At 41.8% G+C, this 14062-nt stretch overlaps 1 protein-coding gene across 1 annotated transcript; it reads right to left on the bottom strand.

Annotated features, from left to right (window-relative positions):
• Positions 1-173: 173 nt before the first annotated feature.
• LOC129410278 (dynein heavy chain domain-containing protein 1) lies at positions 174-13605 on the bottom strand. The gene is made up of 9 exons (XM_055157948.1): positions 13331-13605; positions 11883-12077; positions 11223-11426; positions 10199-10309; positions 9561-9711; positions 8712-8966; positions 7380-7508; positions 6257-6353; positions 174-284 (listed from the first exon to the last, which is right to left on the bottom strand). Coding segments are annotated over exons 1-9 (1419 nt in total). The 3' UTR covers positions 174-282.
• Positions 13606-14062: the final 457 nt, after the last annotated feature.

Raw genomic sequence — 14062 nt, 5'->3', positions numbered from 1 at the left:
TGACTATGAGCTCCTTATAAAACCTCTGCAAACTCATTCTTTATGTCTCCTCCCTCTGCAGACAGGCCCCTGGGAGCCACACCCTCTGCAGACAGGCCCCTGGGAGCCACACCCTCTGCAGACAGGCCCCTGGGAGCCACACCTTCTGCAGACAGGCCCTTGGGAGCCACACCCTCTGCTGATGGAACCATGGGGGCCCCACTCTGGCTCCAAGCTTCCACAAACTCCTGCACCTCCAGCAACCAGGAGAACCTTTGGTACAGCCAACTCAAGTCCAGTTGCTCCTGCAGGACATAAACATGAAGCAAAGAAGAAAACTGATGAAGTGACCTCTTCTGTCTCTCTCATCTATTCCCTTTGTCAGTGGTTCGGTAAAAGCCTGATTTGTTCTTAACATTATGCATTAAATGCTAAAAGCTGCTAAGTACAAAATAATTGAAGACTGTGAAATTTCTTTTCATTTAACAAACCATTTTTTCAGGTAAAAACTAACAGGAGCTAATACCAAACAACTTAGATTCCCTGATACGGTTCAATTTCAAGAGAAGGAAAAAATAAAAAAACTGGCAGGACTAAACATTCACATTAAAGTGTCTTCTTCATTCATGGTTTGAAATCAGGCCCTTTAACACTTGTAGGCATGAGAAACATGTAGGAAAAGCTATAACCCACTTATATTCAAATAATTGAGAGGAGAGAACATTTTGGAATAAGTAAGGATTAAACAACAAAAGTCAGTGCTCCAAAGATTTCTGGATGGTGATGCAAAAACATAATCTATTCCACATCGTGTGTCCCATTTAAGTTGACATTGACTTTTATTCCTTTTATTAAAACATGATACTGGCTTTGAGAGTGAAAAGTATGTGCTGGTCTGTACAGTGAGAATAGAACACTGACAGCCCACCCCCTGGTTCTGAAAGTCAAATTTCCATTCATTTTTCTCATAGAATTTTTCAAAAAATATATTTGAAAAAGTTTGAACATTTCTACGTATGAATGTTCAGCAATTACCAAGGTGACAAAATGCACACAATGCACAAAGCACATGCACACACTGCCAAAAAAGATCCGAAAACAAGCTCAGATAAATGTCTAACTCGAGTAACAGAGCTTCAGAGCTGTGTCTCAAGTTAGCATCTCAAACCTCAGAGAATGTTAATCAACTTCTGAAACATTTTTCTATAAACTCCTATGTTGGTTAGCCTCCACAATGCCTTTAAACTCTGAATATTTGGATTTTTCCAAAATTTCAATCTGAAATGAATGGAAAATTTACTTCCAAACCAGAGTGGACTTCAAAGTAGATGAGACTGTGTAGCTCCAATACAATGTTCTACCTGTATAAAGTGCTCTGCTGCCCCCGCAGGTTCAGACAGGTCACACATGCTGAGAGTCCATTCTAGCAGCTCTCTATTCAAACCTAGGACATGCGTTTGGGCTCCAAATTCTCCAGGGGCCCCAGACTGTCCAGGAGCCCCAGACTGCTGCTCCAAACCAGGGTTCTGCTGCTGAAACAGGCTCTGTTGGTTCTGGGCACAGTGACAGCACCAAAACTCTTGAGCAGTGCCATGTGTGCTTTCTGTGTTATCTGGAAAGTACAGAGAGACAAGGAAATGTTCCATGTTGGATGAAAATTAAACCAGAAATCTAGAAATATTGAATTATTTTGTTGGCAATTGGGGCCACAACTTCTCTGTTTGATTAGAAGTCCAAGGGCACGATGGATGATGAGAGGTTCACTGTCATAAACTGTTGTTTTTATATAGACAGATATCAGTCTAGTTTCTATGTTTAGTTTCATTTACACATGTCTGGGTAACCCTTTATTTCAAGTTAACAGCTACAGTTTACCTTTTGTTCAGTTAAGATTGACCATGCCTGAAATATTCCAAATGATTCTAGTGAACGTGTATAGAATTTAAAAACACAGCTGAGTATATGATATGACAGTTAGAGCAGTGTCTTCTGTTTGAGAAATGAACTCAGCCTAAATACGCAGGATTTGTGTGCTAAACATGTGTGAATGAAACAAAGCACAACTTCAGCGATGTGTCTGAAACATTAGAATTTACATTACAAATAAGAAAACAGTGTGATAATCACACCCTTAATCATGTCCTGGGCTCGACATTAACGGTTGTCCGCTGGTCCGGGGCAACTAAAACTTTTGTCCGGGCAAGTACTCTCCTCTGCCAGTTGCCGAGCGGGCAAGTGAAAATAAAGCGACACAAATCTAGTCCCCCAGTAATAATAACTATTTATTTGGTTGATAAAACAAAGCGACGGGTTGTCCGTTCATAACGCATTTTTTTCATTTCCGTGAAAGGAACAGATAAGTCCAACCTTTTGGACTGCCACGAAAAACGGCCGCGGTGACAAGTGCTCACTTCATGCGCGCTGCTGTGCGCATCACAGTCAATGTTTTGTCTTTCCCACTGACTGTAGGCATCTTAAATAAAACGGACGTAGTATTACGCTGCCTCCTGCACCACAATCTTTGCCCAGTCAATCAAAAATGTCCCTTAGTGCGGACCGCGCTACTCCACCCTTTTTGTTTTGTCTCTCATTCTACCGTCACATCTCACATATCTAGGCAGCTTCATGACGCGTCGGAATGAAAAGCGAACTCAGGGTTAAACCAAACTCCAAAAATGTGCCATATATTTACCAAGCCTACTCATTAATCTCAGTAATTAGTTAAAATGCATAGGGTATTTTATTATAGCCCGTGCTTTTGGGAATAACATTCACTGGGACGGTACCGGGGCGTCTCCAAGCGATACGTGCGCTCTGTGAGCGGGGCGTGTGTCACCGGAGGACCACGCCGCGTGACATTAAACCTGCTTCTCTACTTCAGTCCTCATGGAGCCCTGTACGTGCACACTCCCACATCGTAATGAGATCCATTCATAGAGAACAGTCCTACCTGTGCGCCTCCAGTGCGTCGCTCCAGTGCCACGCGCGTAAATCCCGTGTTTTCTTAACCTATTACGCAGCGACGAGAAGCGCGAACAAGGACCTAAATTTAAGCAGTCCAAACTAACTCCACAGTAGAGGACCGAGATATGTAGTAGTTTTCTTTATAAGTGCGCAAAGGGTATAGTTACAATTTATGTTTTTATGCAAATTAATGGCCAATATTATTAAGAAAAATACTTTTCAGTCATTGAATAACTTTATATCTATGTTAATTCATATTTTAAAACAGAGTAGGCTACTATACACGGTTCAGGTATAACTCCAAATGCGCACGCAAATAAACGCACAACTGATTGTCACGAAGACTGACCTGCGCTTAAGTTTCGCTTTTGTTTCTCGTTTTCTGCACTTTATATAAAAGGCAGCGCATGGAGCATGTGCTCTTACTTTGATTAATAACTTTACGCTTTTGCTACTCGGAGGAGGACGGAGGAGAATTATGGAGAACTTTAGGCAGATTCGTTTGGATACATCTTTACGCACACGCGCTCCACGCTGGATATATTTACCAATGAGGAGCAGGGTTTTTGCGGAGTTTTGGTTCATATTATGTTTGGCTTAAATGTGACTGGATGTGGATTTATTATTACGCACTTTGGTTTTGAGACACTATAAACGCCCCGCACTGGAGACTGGGTGTTTTCGGGTGGATACAAGTTTCACGCTGCACCTTGTTTCTTCAGCTCTTCTGTTTTACCGGTAAGAGACACACTGCACTTAGTTTGGACATATGTAAGACATGCTCAACATGTTAAACATGAGCGCTGTTTGTGCAGTACATTTGCGCAGAGCGCAGTACTGACGCGTGAACACCTGCACTACTGATAAATTGAAGTGAAATTAAAGTGTGTGTTGGCTTATTGACGCGGGCATTTAATGAAAGGGACCGAAAGTGGGCACCGAGCGAACTTTAGTTTTTTTTTAATACCAGTTTTTTAGTACTTACCAGTACTTACCGGGCCTTTTCGGTCGATGCCTACTTGAAACAGAGTTTCGATACCCAACGCTATCTGCGCAGACTATAGGCTCGTGCAAGTCCAGTTCTATGGTGTACTGGCACTAAAATATTTGGAATGTGAAATGTGCAAGTGAAAGTCAGTTTCTTAACCTGTGGGCGAGGGTCCAAGGGAAGAACTTATAAGGCTATATATTTGTGAAGCTCATGAAGCCAAAATTTACTTTAAACATACAGAAAGTAAATCAGAAGTAATGCAAAGTAGTGTAACTCCATTACATATGAGGGACAATACTGCATTACAAAATGTTACACTGCAAAAGGCAATATGTATCACAGTTTCAGATTAACTTGCTCATTGGTCCCAGCACTGGTCCCAGATGACAGCAACCAGGACTATAGATGTTCTGTCATATTTATCTATAATCACATTAGTTCTAGTTGTCACCTGCCCATATGGGTCTGACAACCTGAGACACGTTGAGGCACTCTTAGATCTCTGAGTGGAAACAAGAGAGAACAATTTAATGAGAAGACCAATGATAATAATTTTCATCTCATATACATACAAATTTGGACACACTTTTTCATTTATGCTTCTTTTTTTCCCTCCATATTTACACTGTGGAGTGTAGTATGAAATGATTTTAACTTGTTTTATATATTTGAGATTCTGCCCCACTCTCTCAAACCATTTAGTCATTGTGGTCATGTTATGTTGGTATTCATATGAAAAAAAAGTTTTTATATGCCTGTGCTAGAGTTCTAGTCAAGACTACATTAATTGAGGCCAAGACCTGTCCGAGACCTCAGGGTCCTGAGACCAGGACAAGACCAAGACCTCTGAGGGTCGAGACCAAGACCACAGCCCATCGAGACCAAATCATGACCATCTTTGTCATTTTTGACATTTATTTGGATTTTACAGTTATTTTGGCACATATATATCAATATTTTTAGAAATCTATCTCCATTTTATCTGATAAATGTTAATTTAAGATTAAATTAAGACAAGCAAACTGTACTGTACTGAACACTGCCCTTTTTTAGACTCTCACCCACAGTTTGAGAACCCTCTCTTTAAGAAAATTTCCATTGGTATTTTACACAAAACTGCTTCAAAGTGAATACAGTGGGTAGGATTTTTAAAACCCGTTTTGTCAAGTTTCTAACTGGAGTTACATTCACTTGCTGGTTTTGCAGTGGGATTTACCACATTTACCAAACGCATGTCGTGACAAACATAGATGCATTTTGAGCACTTTTATTAGGCAACCTTCAACCACATGTAGCAGTAGTGCTGCTTTGTGCCAACAATGTAACATAAATTTGGATTCGTTTTAGTATTATTTTTCTAATCTGTGGGCATTGAAGAGGGAGCCCGTTTGTGCTATATGCAGGGAGGAGCGAGAGCGCGAAAAGAAGGAGCAGATGACGTGAGGCAGATGGGCAGGTAGAATGTTTTAAAAAGTTTAACCTGCCCTGTGATACATTCTGGTACGAGAGGGTACACGCTGTTGCGGACAAGGCACGGGCGCTGGGGGCGCACCACACAAACGCACAGGCTGCAGCGAGACACCCCGCACGCCCCCGCACACCCATACATGTGTATTGCTGAGAGCAGTGGCCGTAATGAAATATGATCGCACCTGTCTAAAGTCAGACCTCGAGTCCGAGACAAGACCGAGTCCAAGCGCCTTCAAGACCGAGTCCAAACGTGGTCGAGTCCGAGACGAGACCAATAACTCGTGTAACCTCGCGAAACCACAGCCGTGCGTCAACGCAAAGGCGGTTCTACCGGCAGCTTGCAGCAGGAAGTACACGCGCAGCTCTGACTCTGTGTTTCTCAATGAGAAAGACGATCAAATTTGACTGGGCGCGTTTAGCCGCTTGTATCAGGTCTACAGTTAAACTAACAGCTGAACACACTTGTATTTACCTTCTGTACAGGCTGACCACGGCAAAAGCCACGATTTTAAAAAGTAAATTTTAAAGCTCTTATTAACAGTCTTTCTGGACCTGGGCTCTTTTACATGACACAGATCTGCCCCAGGAGCACGTTGTCCTGACGGTAAAGGCACAAATACAACCAAAGATTCATGCTCTGTGTATTTTGATGGGGATACGCGTAGAGTGTCAAAAATTAGGATGGGTCAAGTACTTGTAAATGCTTAATGTCAAGCCCTGATGTCTTTAATCACGCTCATCTGATCTCAGGAAGCTGCACCACTGATAAGACACACATCTATGTAAAGTATTAGAGAAGTGTGTCTTTTGGAGACCAGGTAAGATGTGCTGTAAAGCTCCGAGGCGACTTACAAGTGGCAGTGTGTTTGGAGAAACCCACATCTGTGGCACAGCTGTACACCAAGTCTTGGAGTGAAGTTTCACCAGAGAAGTCACATATGTCACACATCTGTAACATGAACATATGAACACTATCATACACTGTGACACAATCACACATGGACACAGTCATACATTGTAACACAATCACACATGAACACTGTCATACACTGTAACACAATCACATACTGTATGTATACTTTAACAGTCAGTTTTTAGAAGTACACAATCATGGGGTAATGAAAGGAGAAGTAGGGTAGGAGGCAAAACAACGGGGGCCTCACTCAATCATTCTTTCTCTTTTTCATTTTTTTCCACAACTTACCCTCATATTTTTCTTTTCTCTTTTATGACTGACCTACTCACACATACACACACACACTTGCCTGAAATGTCTTATGTCTTTTACTGTTTGTATTGTCTCTGTTATCACAATAAACACAAAGTACACATTCATCAATCTTGTAATAAAAGTTCCTGTATTAATGTTCAACAAACAAGTGAGATATTCCGGCAGTCTATCAAGACGTCCCAAATAATACATTTAATACAGTGTTGTTCTGACAACTTGAGTACAGACTTGAGTACAGTACTTTCTTTGACAACTTCAACAGGTCAAAGAAAGTAACGATCCCTAACAATCTACTCAGTTACATTAAAGAGGAGGTAGTTACTAACACATAACATATTTAGATCACCATGTTACCCTTTTATTGTATTGAAAATGTTATATTCATCGAAAATCAACATATTTACCTGTTTTATAAGTTTCACTTTTGTTTTTGATGCTCTGAATCTCCTCTCACTTTTGCTCTCCACTGTCACTCCCCTTTCAGAGCAGTATCACAACACAATCAGAGTGCACCCCGCTAATGAAACTACTGCACATCACATCAGATTTGACAAATTGTTGTGTACAGTTTGTTATCATGTTTTTGAATATTTATGCAGAAATTGTCGTGTTGGAGCATGGATCATATAGGCTTGTGGAGTATTATTTGCATAATACCCCCTCTTTAACATGAGTATTAATGAGTTACTTGCCACTACTGATTATAGGGCAAAGTGTTTTCTGTGTTTTTGGCACAGCTCTTACCTGAATAAGGAAATCTTTGGCAGTCAACAGATCTCTTAGGAGAGCATGGAACTGGTGCAATCCTGGGTCCACACTCAGCTGCCTTTGAGCACTAAGGGTCAGCTCTGTTTGGAAACTGAGGGACTGAGTCTGAGAAAAACGATGAAATGCTACATTAGATTCACATTAAAGCTACAGTATATTTTTTATCTATTAAAATAAAAGCATGTTTTGTTTTGTTTTTTTCTGTTTTGTTTTTCAATTTGGCCTTCTCCTGCTCATTTCCATGGAAATGTTATTCCTTTGGTTATAATATTTTAATGTATGGCATGAAACTTAGATCTAAAGAAAAGGTTCTGAAGTATGCTTTTAACTTTCCATTTCCATTTGTAATTCCAGTAACCTGAGTTGGTAACCTGGTGTAGCAGCATTAAGTGAGTAGGGTTTTGCACATGGAGGTCTGATGTTACTCTATATGCTACATGAGTTTGTACAATATACAGGAATGGCAGGAATGATGGACTTAGATTCAGTTCACAAGCTGTTGACCACAGGCTTATATTTTAGATAGTTGAGCGCAGTTATTTTAATATATCTTGGGATTTTAGGCACTTAAGAAATACAGCTTTGGCAGTTCAAAAGGACAGAAGCTAGGGGTTGTTTGTTTGGTTGAGTTGTTTGTTGTGAACTTAGATTTCCGTCCGGATCAATAAATTCACTAATCTATTAGGCCTGGAGATATATACACAGAAGGAGCTGTGGCATGATCACTCCAGTACTAGCCTCTACTCTAGCTTCAGCAGAAGTCAGTTAATAAGCCCATAACAGTCTCAATCCCACAGGCAATAAACACTTTAGGAGGGATCATTTCTGTTCTGTTTCTGAGTCTTTGCTTCAGTATTGACAAAGCCTCATGTCAAACTTCAGAACTGACTCCAGATGCCTACATTTTCAGAACTTGTTATGGCAGAAGGCGTGGAAGTGAACTGAACAATTCGGCAAAATAATCAAATTGCAACTTTTCTGACAAACACTGCACTTGCGATTCGATTTGCAATTTGTGTTTTAATAAAAGGATTCTGTTCAATGTTCCCATTACAAATGTGTCCAGAAAAATTGTGAAAAAAGACTGAAATAACTGAACTGACAAAACTAATACAAGAATCAGATTTCAAAACATGTTTGCAGATCTAAATAGTTTTTTTATGCAAAATATTTATTTATTTATGCTATTGTATTATTTATGGAGGAATTTATAGTATTTAAAAAAAAATGTAGCCTTAACAATTTGCCAATTGCGTCATTCAAATTATGATTTCGATTCATGTTGCAGCCCTAGCCAGAGTGGGTCACCTGCAGTACATTATAGCTGAAGTGTGCGACATCCTGTTGGATGGATGTGACCATGGTCCCCACAGTCATGTAGTTCACCAGTCGTGCAAAAGAGTCCCATCTGTTCAGGGCGTGTTCAGCTGTGCGTAGCTCCCTCTGCAGCTCATGTTGGTGCCTCTGGTGCAGGTGCAGGGGCCCACAGAAGTGCTTTGCCTCCTGGGACAGTCTGAAGTGACACTGCAGCTGATGGAGTAGCCGGTGGCTCTCCTCCTGTACCTGGACACAGCATAAGTACAAGTTATAGAGGGGGGTACCAGGGAGAACTGTGAAAGGCCCATGTATGTAGAATTATGTCCATTTCCTCACAGCTTCATTGTCACATTGTTAGTACTCATGTTAAGGAGTTTTCATAACACACAGCTTTAGCGGAGCTTTTCAGACAGTACATCTTTTCAGGAGGGTGGAAAAACATTAAACCATTAAACAGCCAGTCAATCATCCCAAAAGTTACTCACATGGGTCTTTCTTACAAGTCAAACGAAAAATAAAGTTGGGTAATTCATCTTTAAAGAGGGGGAGAGTTCAGAAAATCACGAGACTTCATCTTGGCATACAGCAGCAGAGCTTTGTGCGTTTTGTGCATTTGTAGACAGGAAACATGTCTGTGCTTTGATTTTCAAACCAACAAAAGGTAACATGGTGATCTGAATATGTATTAATGATGAATAGCCCATAGAAGTGCAATACCCCCTCTTTAAGGACAAAAATGTGTTCATGTAGTACAAGTAGAAGCAAAAATGAATGTGTGAATATGGGCAGTTTGGAATGTGATATGACATGAGCCAAACATAAGAGGAGATTTTTTTGTACCCTTTGAAGAACATTCCTGCAGTACTGGGAAAAGAGCCCTAGATTACACTGGAAGTGTTTCCTCTGATTCTGTAGAGCGTCACAGAGTTCCATCAGTTTATATGAGCCAGACTGTGGCAGCCAGGGAGAGGACCAGACCTCCTGCTGGGTCCTGCAGTCACATAACAAAAATATTTAGAGATGTTTTACAGAAATGCTTATATGCTTTGGGTATGCTGGGTGCTGGAGCTTTAAACCATTTTATAATGGTGTTCCCTCATTAGCTTAATCAAAGTTGTATTTAGATGCAGTAATGCTAATTATCCTGAAAACTTGAAATAATAATCCTATATCATCTATACCTATCACCTATTCCACCCACAGCCCTGAAGTGATATATTTCTTGGATGTCATTCACAGAAGGCTGGAGGGGAAAAAATCTAGATGCTACTATCAAGACATGGGGCCAGCAGCAAAGAATCAACTTTAAAACAAAATCAGTTCACCTATTAAAGCTCTATATGTTTTTCTGGTGTAGTGTCTGCTAGTTTTAATGGAGAGACAGATATTATTTAGCTTGGCATACTAATTAAATAAATGTAACAGGCAGATGTGTTTAATAATCCAGATGTATGTCAGAAGCTGTTGGCGTGACTGACCTGGCTAACCCAAACAGTGCTGCTCTGTAGAGGGCACTGTCTGTGAGCAAGAGGCTCTGCAGCTGCTCACAGCGCCGGCGGAAGAGGCAGTGACGGACATGAAGTCTCCACCTGTCACACACAACACTGTAAGCCAAACTAACCCAGGACTAAACCAAGAAAGCCAGAACTTAAGCCTTATTCCCACCAGCCCTACTCTACTCGGCCCTACTAAGGCTAGTAGTGTTTCCATTATACCAGTGTACAACAGATTTAGTACCTGCTTCAAAGAGGTTAATTTTGTTCTTCCAATATTATTTCATTTTTTTCTTTATTCTTTATTTTTATTTTATGGTGGATGGCAGATGGCGCTATTCCCCTTCCAATGCAGGAGAATGGAGCTAAATTCTGTGTAAATCAGGTGCAAGACTCATCACCATAACATCACATGACCCTTGTGAAGAAGAATGTAGAAGGCATCCCAATGTGAGGGTATGTGTAAACACACTAGTCTGTAAAAAGAGCCTTTATTTAGATTTAGTACCTGCATCGGGGCTGGTGGAAAGTCTCTAAACTGAGGTAAAGTAGAGAAGGGCCAAGCAGGGCTGGTAGAAACGTGACTTAACTCAGATCTACATGTGTAAAGGTCTAAACTAGGACTAAACTAGTGCTAAACAAGGTTTAAACTAGGTCTAGACCAGAACTAAAGTAGGTCTAAACCATGTTTAAAGTATGTCTAGAACAGGATTCAACTCTGTCAAAAAACGGTGCTAAACCAGTTCTACACCAGGTCTAAACCAGATGTAAAGGCCTGTTTCCACTAGCCCCACTTGCCCCAACTCTACTGGCCGGGTTGTGTTTCCATTACTCTTTAGAATCTGATAACAGATTTAGTACCTGCTTGGCCTGGTTACAACCAGTGTTCAAGTGGAAATGCCCCAAACCAGGGACAATGGAAATTAGAATTAAGCAGGTCTCAACCAGGACTAAACCAGGATTAAATCAGGTCTAAACCATGGCTTAAGTAGCTCCTAGCACTCCTCACCAGCAGAAAGCCTTTCTGAGTTTGAAGAGCCTGAAAAAGGGCATTTTGTGCAGGGCGTGCCAGTAGACGGCCTCCCTGTACCACTGCGCCAGGCTGGTCATCCCACCGTATCCGCTCGGGGTCATGTGGAACACGCCGCTGCGGCAGAAGACATAGTGCTCTGACCTGGCCTTAGAGGGAGCCACCACATGCAGGTCGTACGGTCTGAAAAGATCCAAAACAGAGCTTTTAGGACCAGTTAAAAAACGTGAAATACAGAACAAGCCCATTTTAAACAGTTTGCAGAGGTCCAAAGTTATTCCTCACTTACCTTGTGCATGAGGATCCTAATCATTCACTGCAATGAGTTTATACACAAATTTCAGAGAAAGAAAAGCTAAGAAATGTATGAAAGTTCTAAAACACAATACCTTTACCTATGTCATTAACAAATAAGGAACACATTTTTCTGTAAGTTTAAACTAAATATTAACAAAATAAAATGTGTAACTATTTTTAGCAGTTTAACCAAAACCACTAAGACATGTGGTTGCTAGGTAACAGTTATGGGATTATTTTACGAAGGTCACATTTACTGTCCATGTCCAAACTGTCATATACACTCATATACCTGATTTAGACAAGACTCAAACTCTTTAATCACTAACTATAATGTTCTACCTGTGGACAGGCCCTGGCTCTTCTTGCAGGTAGAATATTTGGGGGCCCCTGTGGTGTGCTCCTGAAGTGCTGAGCAGGTACAGGACCTCCTCCACATTCACTGGACCCCTGGGGACCCTGGCCTTTCTGAATCTCACCGGGCCCCTCCGAGTCTGGTTCTCACCAGGCTGCTCCACCTGCTCCGGCTCTGGAACACTGGAACAATCACATGAAATGACTAGAGGAGTCGTCCGCAGGGTAACTTATAATAACCAATAACCAGTTCTGACTGTAATATTTAAACTCAAAAAAGCAAATAAGGAGTTAGAGCTTTTCATTATCATTTTCTCTTAAACACTTAAATGAGGGGATATTATGCAAAATCAATCTAACATGTTACAATGTTGTTCCCTCATCAAAAAACGTGCCTGAAGAAGTTTTAGATCCATCCATGCATGTTTGAATATTTTAGAGATCTCTCCTGAGCCATATTCAAACTCTCCTTATGGTTAGTATAAGACTCAGTTCACAAGCCAGTGTCAACCATGCGCCCACACGACACTTCTCTATAAATACAAAAACATGATACAAAACTGCACACAGCAACTTGATATAATGTGAAGTAGTCTCATCACTAGAGTAGACTGAGGAGAGTTTTAGAAGGAGCAGGCCACAGCTGCAGCCTGTGACCACTGAGGGGGACACTGTGGAGATTAAAGAGTTAGAAAGATTTGGGTTTATATCTCGACCACAGACTGGACTGGTCGAAGAATACAACTCTGCTCTAAGAAAGGGACAGAGCAGGCTGTACTTTCTCAGAAGACTGAAGTCTTTTCAAATCTGCCAGAAGGTCCTGCTGATATCCTACCATACAGTGGAGGTGGAGATGACTCTCCAGTGTCCTCTTCAACACTGTGATCTGCTGGGGAGGAAGCCTCAAGAAGAAGGACACGGTGCAGTTGGATAAACTGGTGAGGAAGGTAGAATCTGTAGTGGGTGACTAGACTCATTCACATCTGAGGCTGAGAAGAGGGTCCTAAACAAGGTCCTGTCCATCCTGGATAACCCCCAGCACCACCTGCCTAGCACCATCACCGGACAGGAGAAGACCTTTGGGGACAGGCTGGTGTCCCTGTCTTACTCCACAGACACACTCTGCAAGTCATCTCTCCCACATGCCAAACTTTTTTATAGACTACAGCTCATCATTATAGCTGATGGATTCAAGATCTGTCTATCTCTTACAGCTAAGCATTAAGGAGGGTTCAAATAAGGCTTGGGAGAGATCACTAGATTACTCAAACATGCATGAATAACATATATTTTTTTAAAAACTAAACAAAAAAAACTTCTCATCATATTTTTGATGAAGGTACAAAATTATAACACGGTAGAACGCTCCAAATGGCGATTTAGCACAATACCCTCTTGAACAAACCCACATGGAAGTTTCCAGACTAACCGCTTACCTGCGCTGTATGACGGGGAGCTCTGTGCCCAGGGCGGACGCTACCAGCTGAGGTCCCTGCGTCCATTTGGACCCGTGGAGCGCTCTCCGGTGCCCCACCTGAGCGATGAGGCGGGGCAGCCGTACTCCCGCCACAGCAGAGAGGCAGCTGTGCTCCCTCGAGGACAGCTGAAGGCTGAAGGCGGGGAGAGTCACCAGGCTGAAGGGCCGCGGGCCCGGCGGGTGCCGCGCCTGGGAGTGCGTCTGTGGCGGTTTCTTTGGTTCCACTGAAGGCATTCTCACATAGACCTGCTCCGGTCAACTGACACGCGTCACAGCCGCATTTTTAGACGAACCGACCAGCCCCAAACGCACTTTTACACTTCTGAATGTAACTAATGTCCATAAGAAACAAACTTTCTCACCATGTGAAATGGTAACTGAAAAATCACGGTCCGTGTACTACAGCGTAACACAGCGATCGCTGCCATGGTAACCAACACGCCCCGCCCACATGTCTGAAGTGCTCGCGGGCAGGGGTCACGAGCTTTTTTAATGTAACCGAGTAGAAGGCATCCAATGAAAACAAATGCTTTTATAAGGTTTAAAAATGAACACATAGTGGACAAAACTAGTCTTATATTTATTTTGATTATCTCGACAATTTTCCAACAGGAAGTAACAGGATAGGCGCCGAACTGATTGATAATCGTGCGTCGGGCCGAGCTCAACAGATTAGAGCTAACATTCATAC

This window comes from Boleophthalmus pectinirostris, unplaced genomic scaffold (genome assembly GCF_026225935.1).
Source record: "Boleophthalmus pectinirostris isolate CB_2022bp ecotype Guang Dong unplaced genomic scaffold, ASM2622593v1 HiC_scaffold_22, whole genome shotgun sequence".
NCBI classification, from domain to species: domain Eukaryota; kingdom Metazoa; phylum Chordata; class Actinopteri; order Gobiiformes; family Gobiidae; genus Boleophthalmus; species Boleophthalmus pectinirostris.
This window is presented reverse-complemented; position numbering and strand designations above follow the sequence as displayed.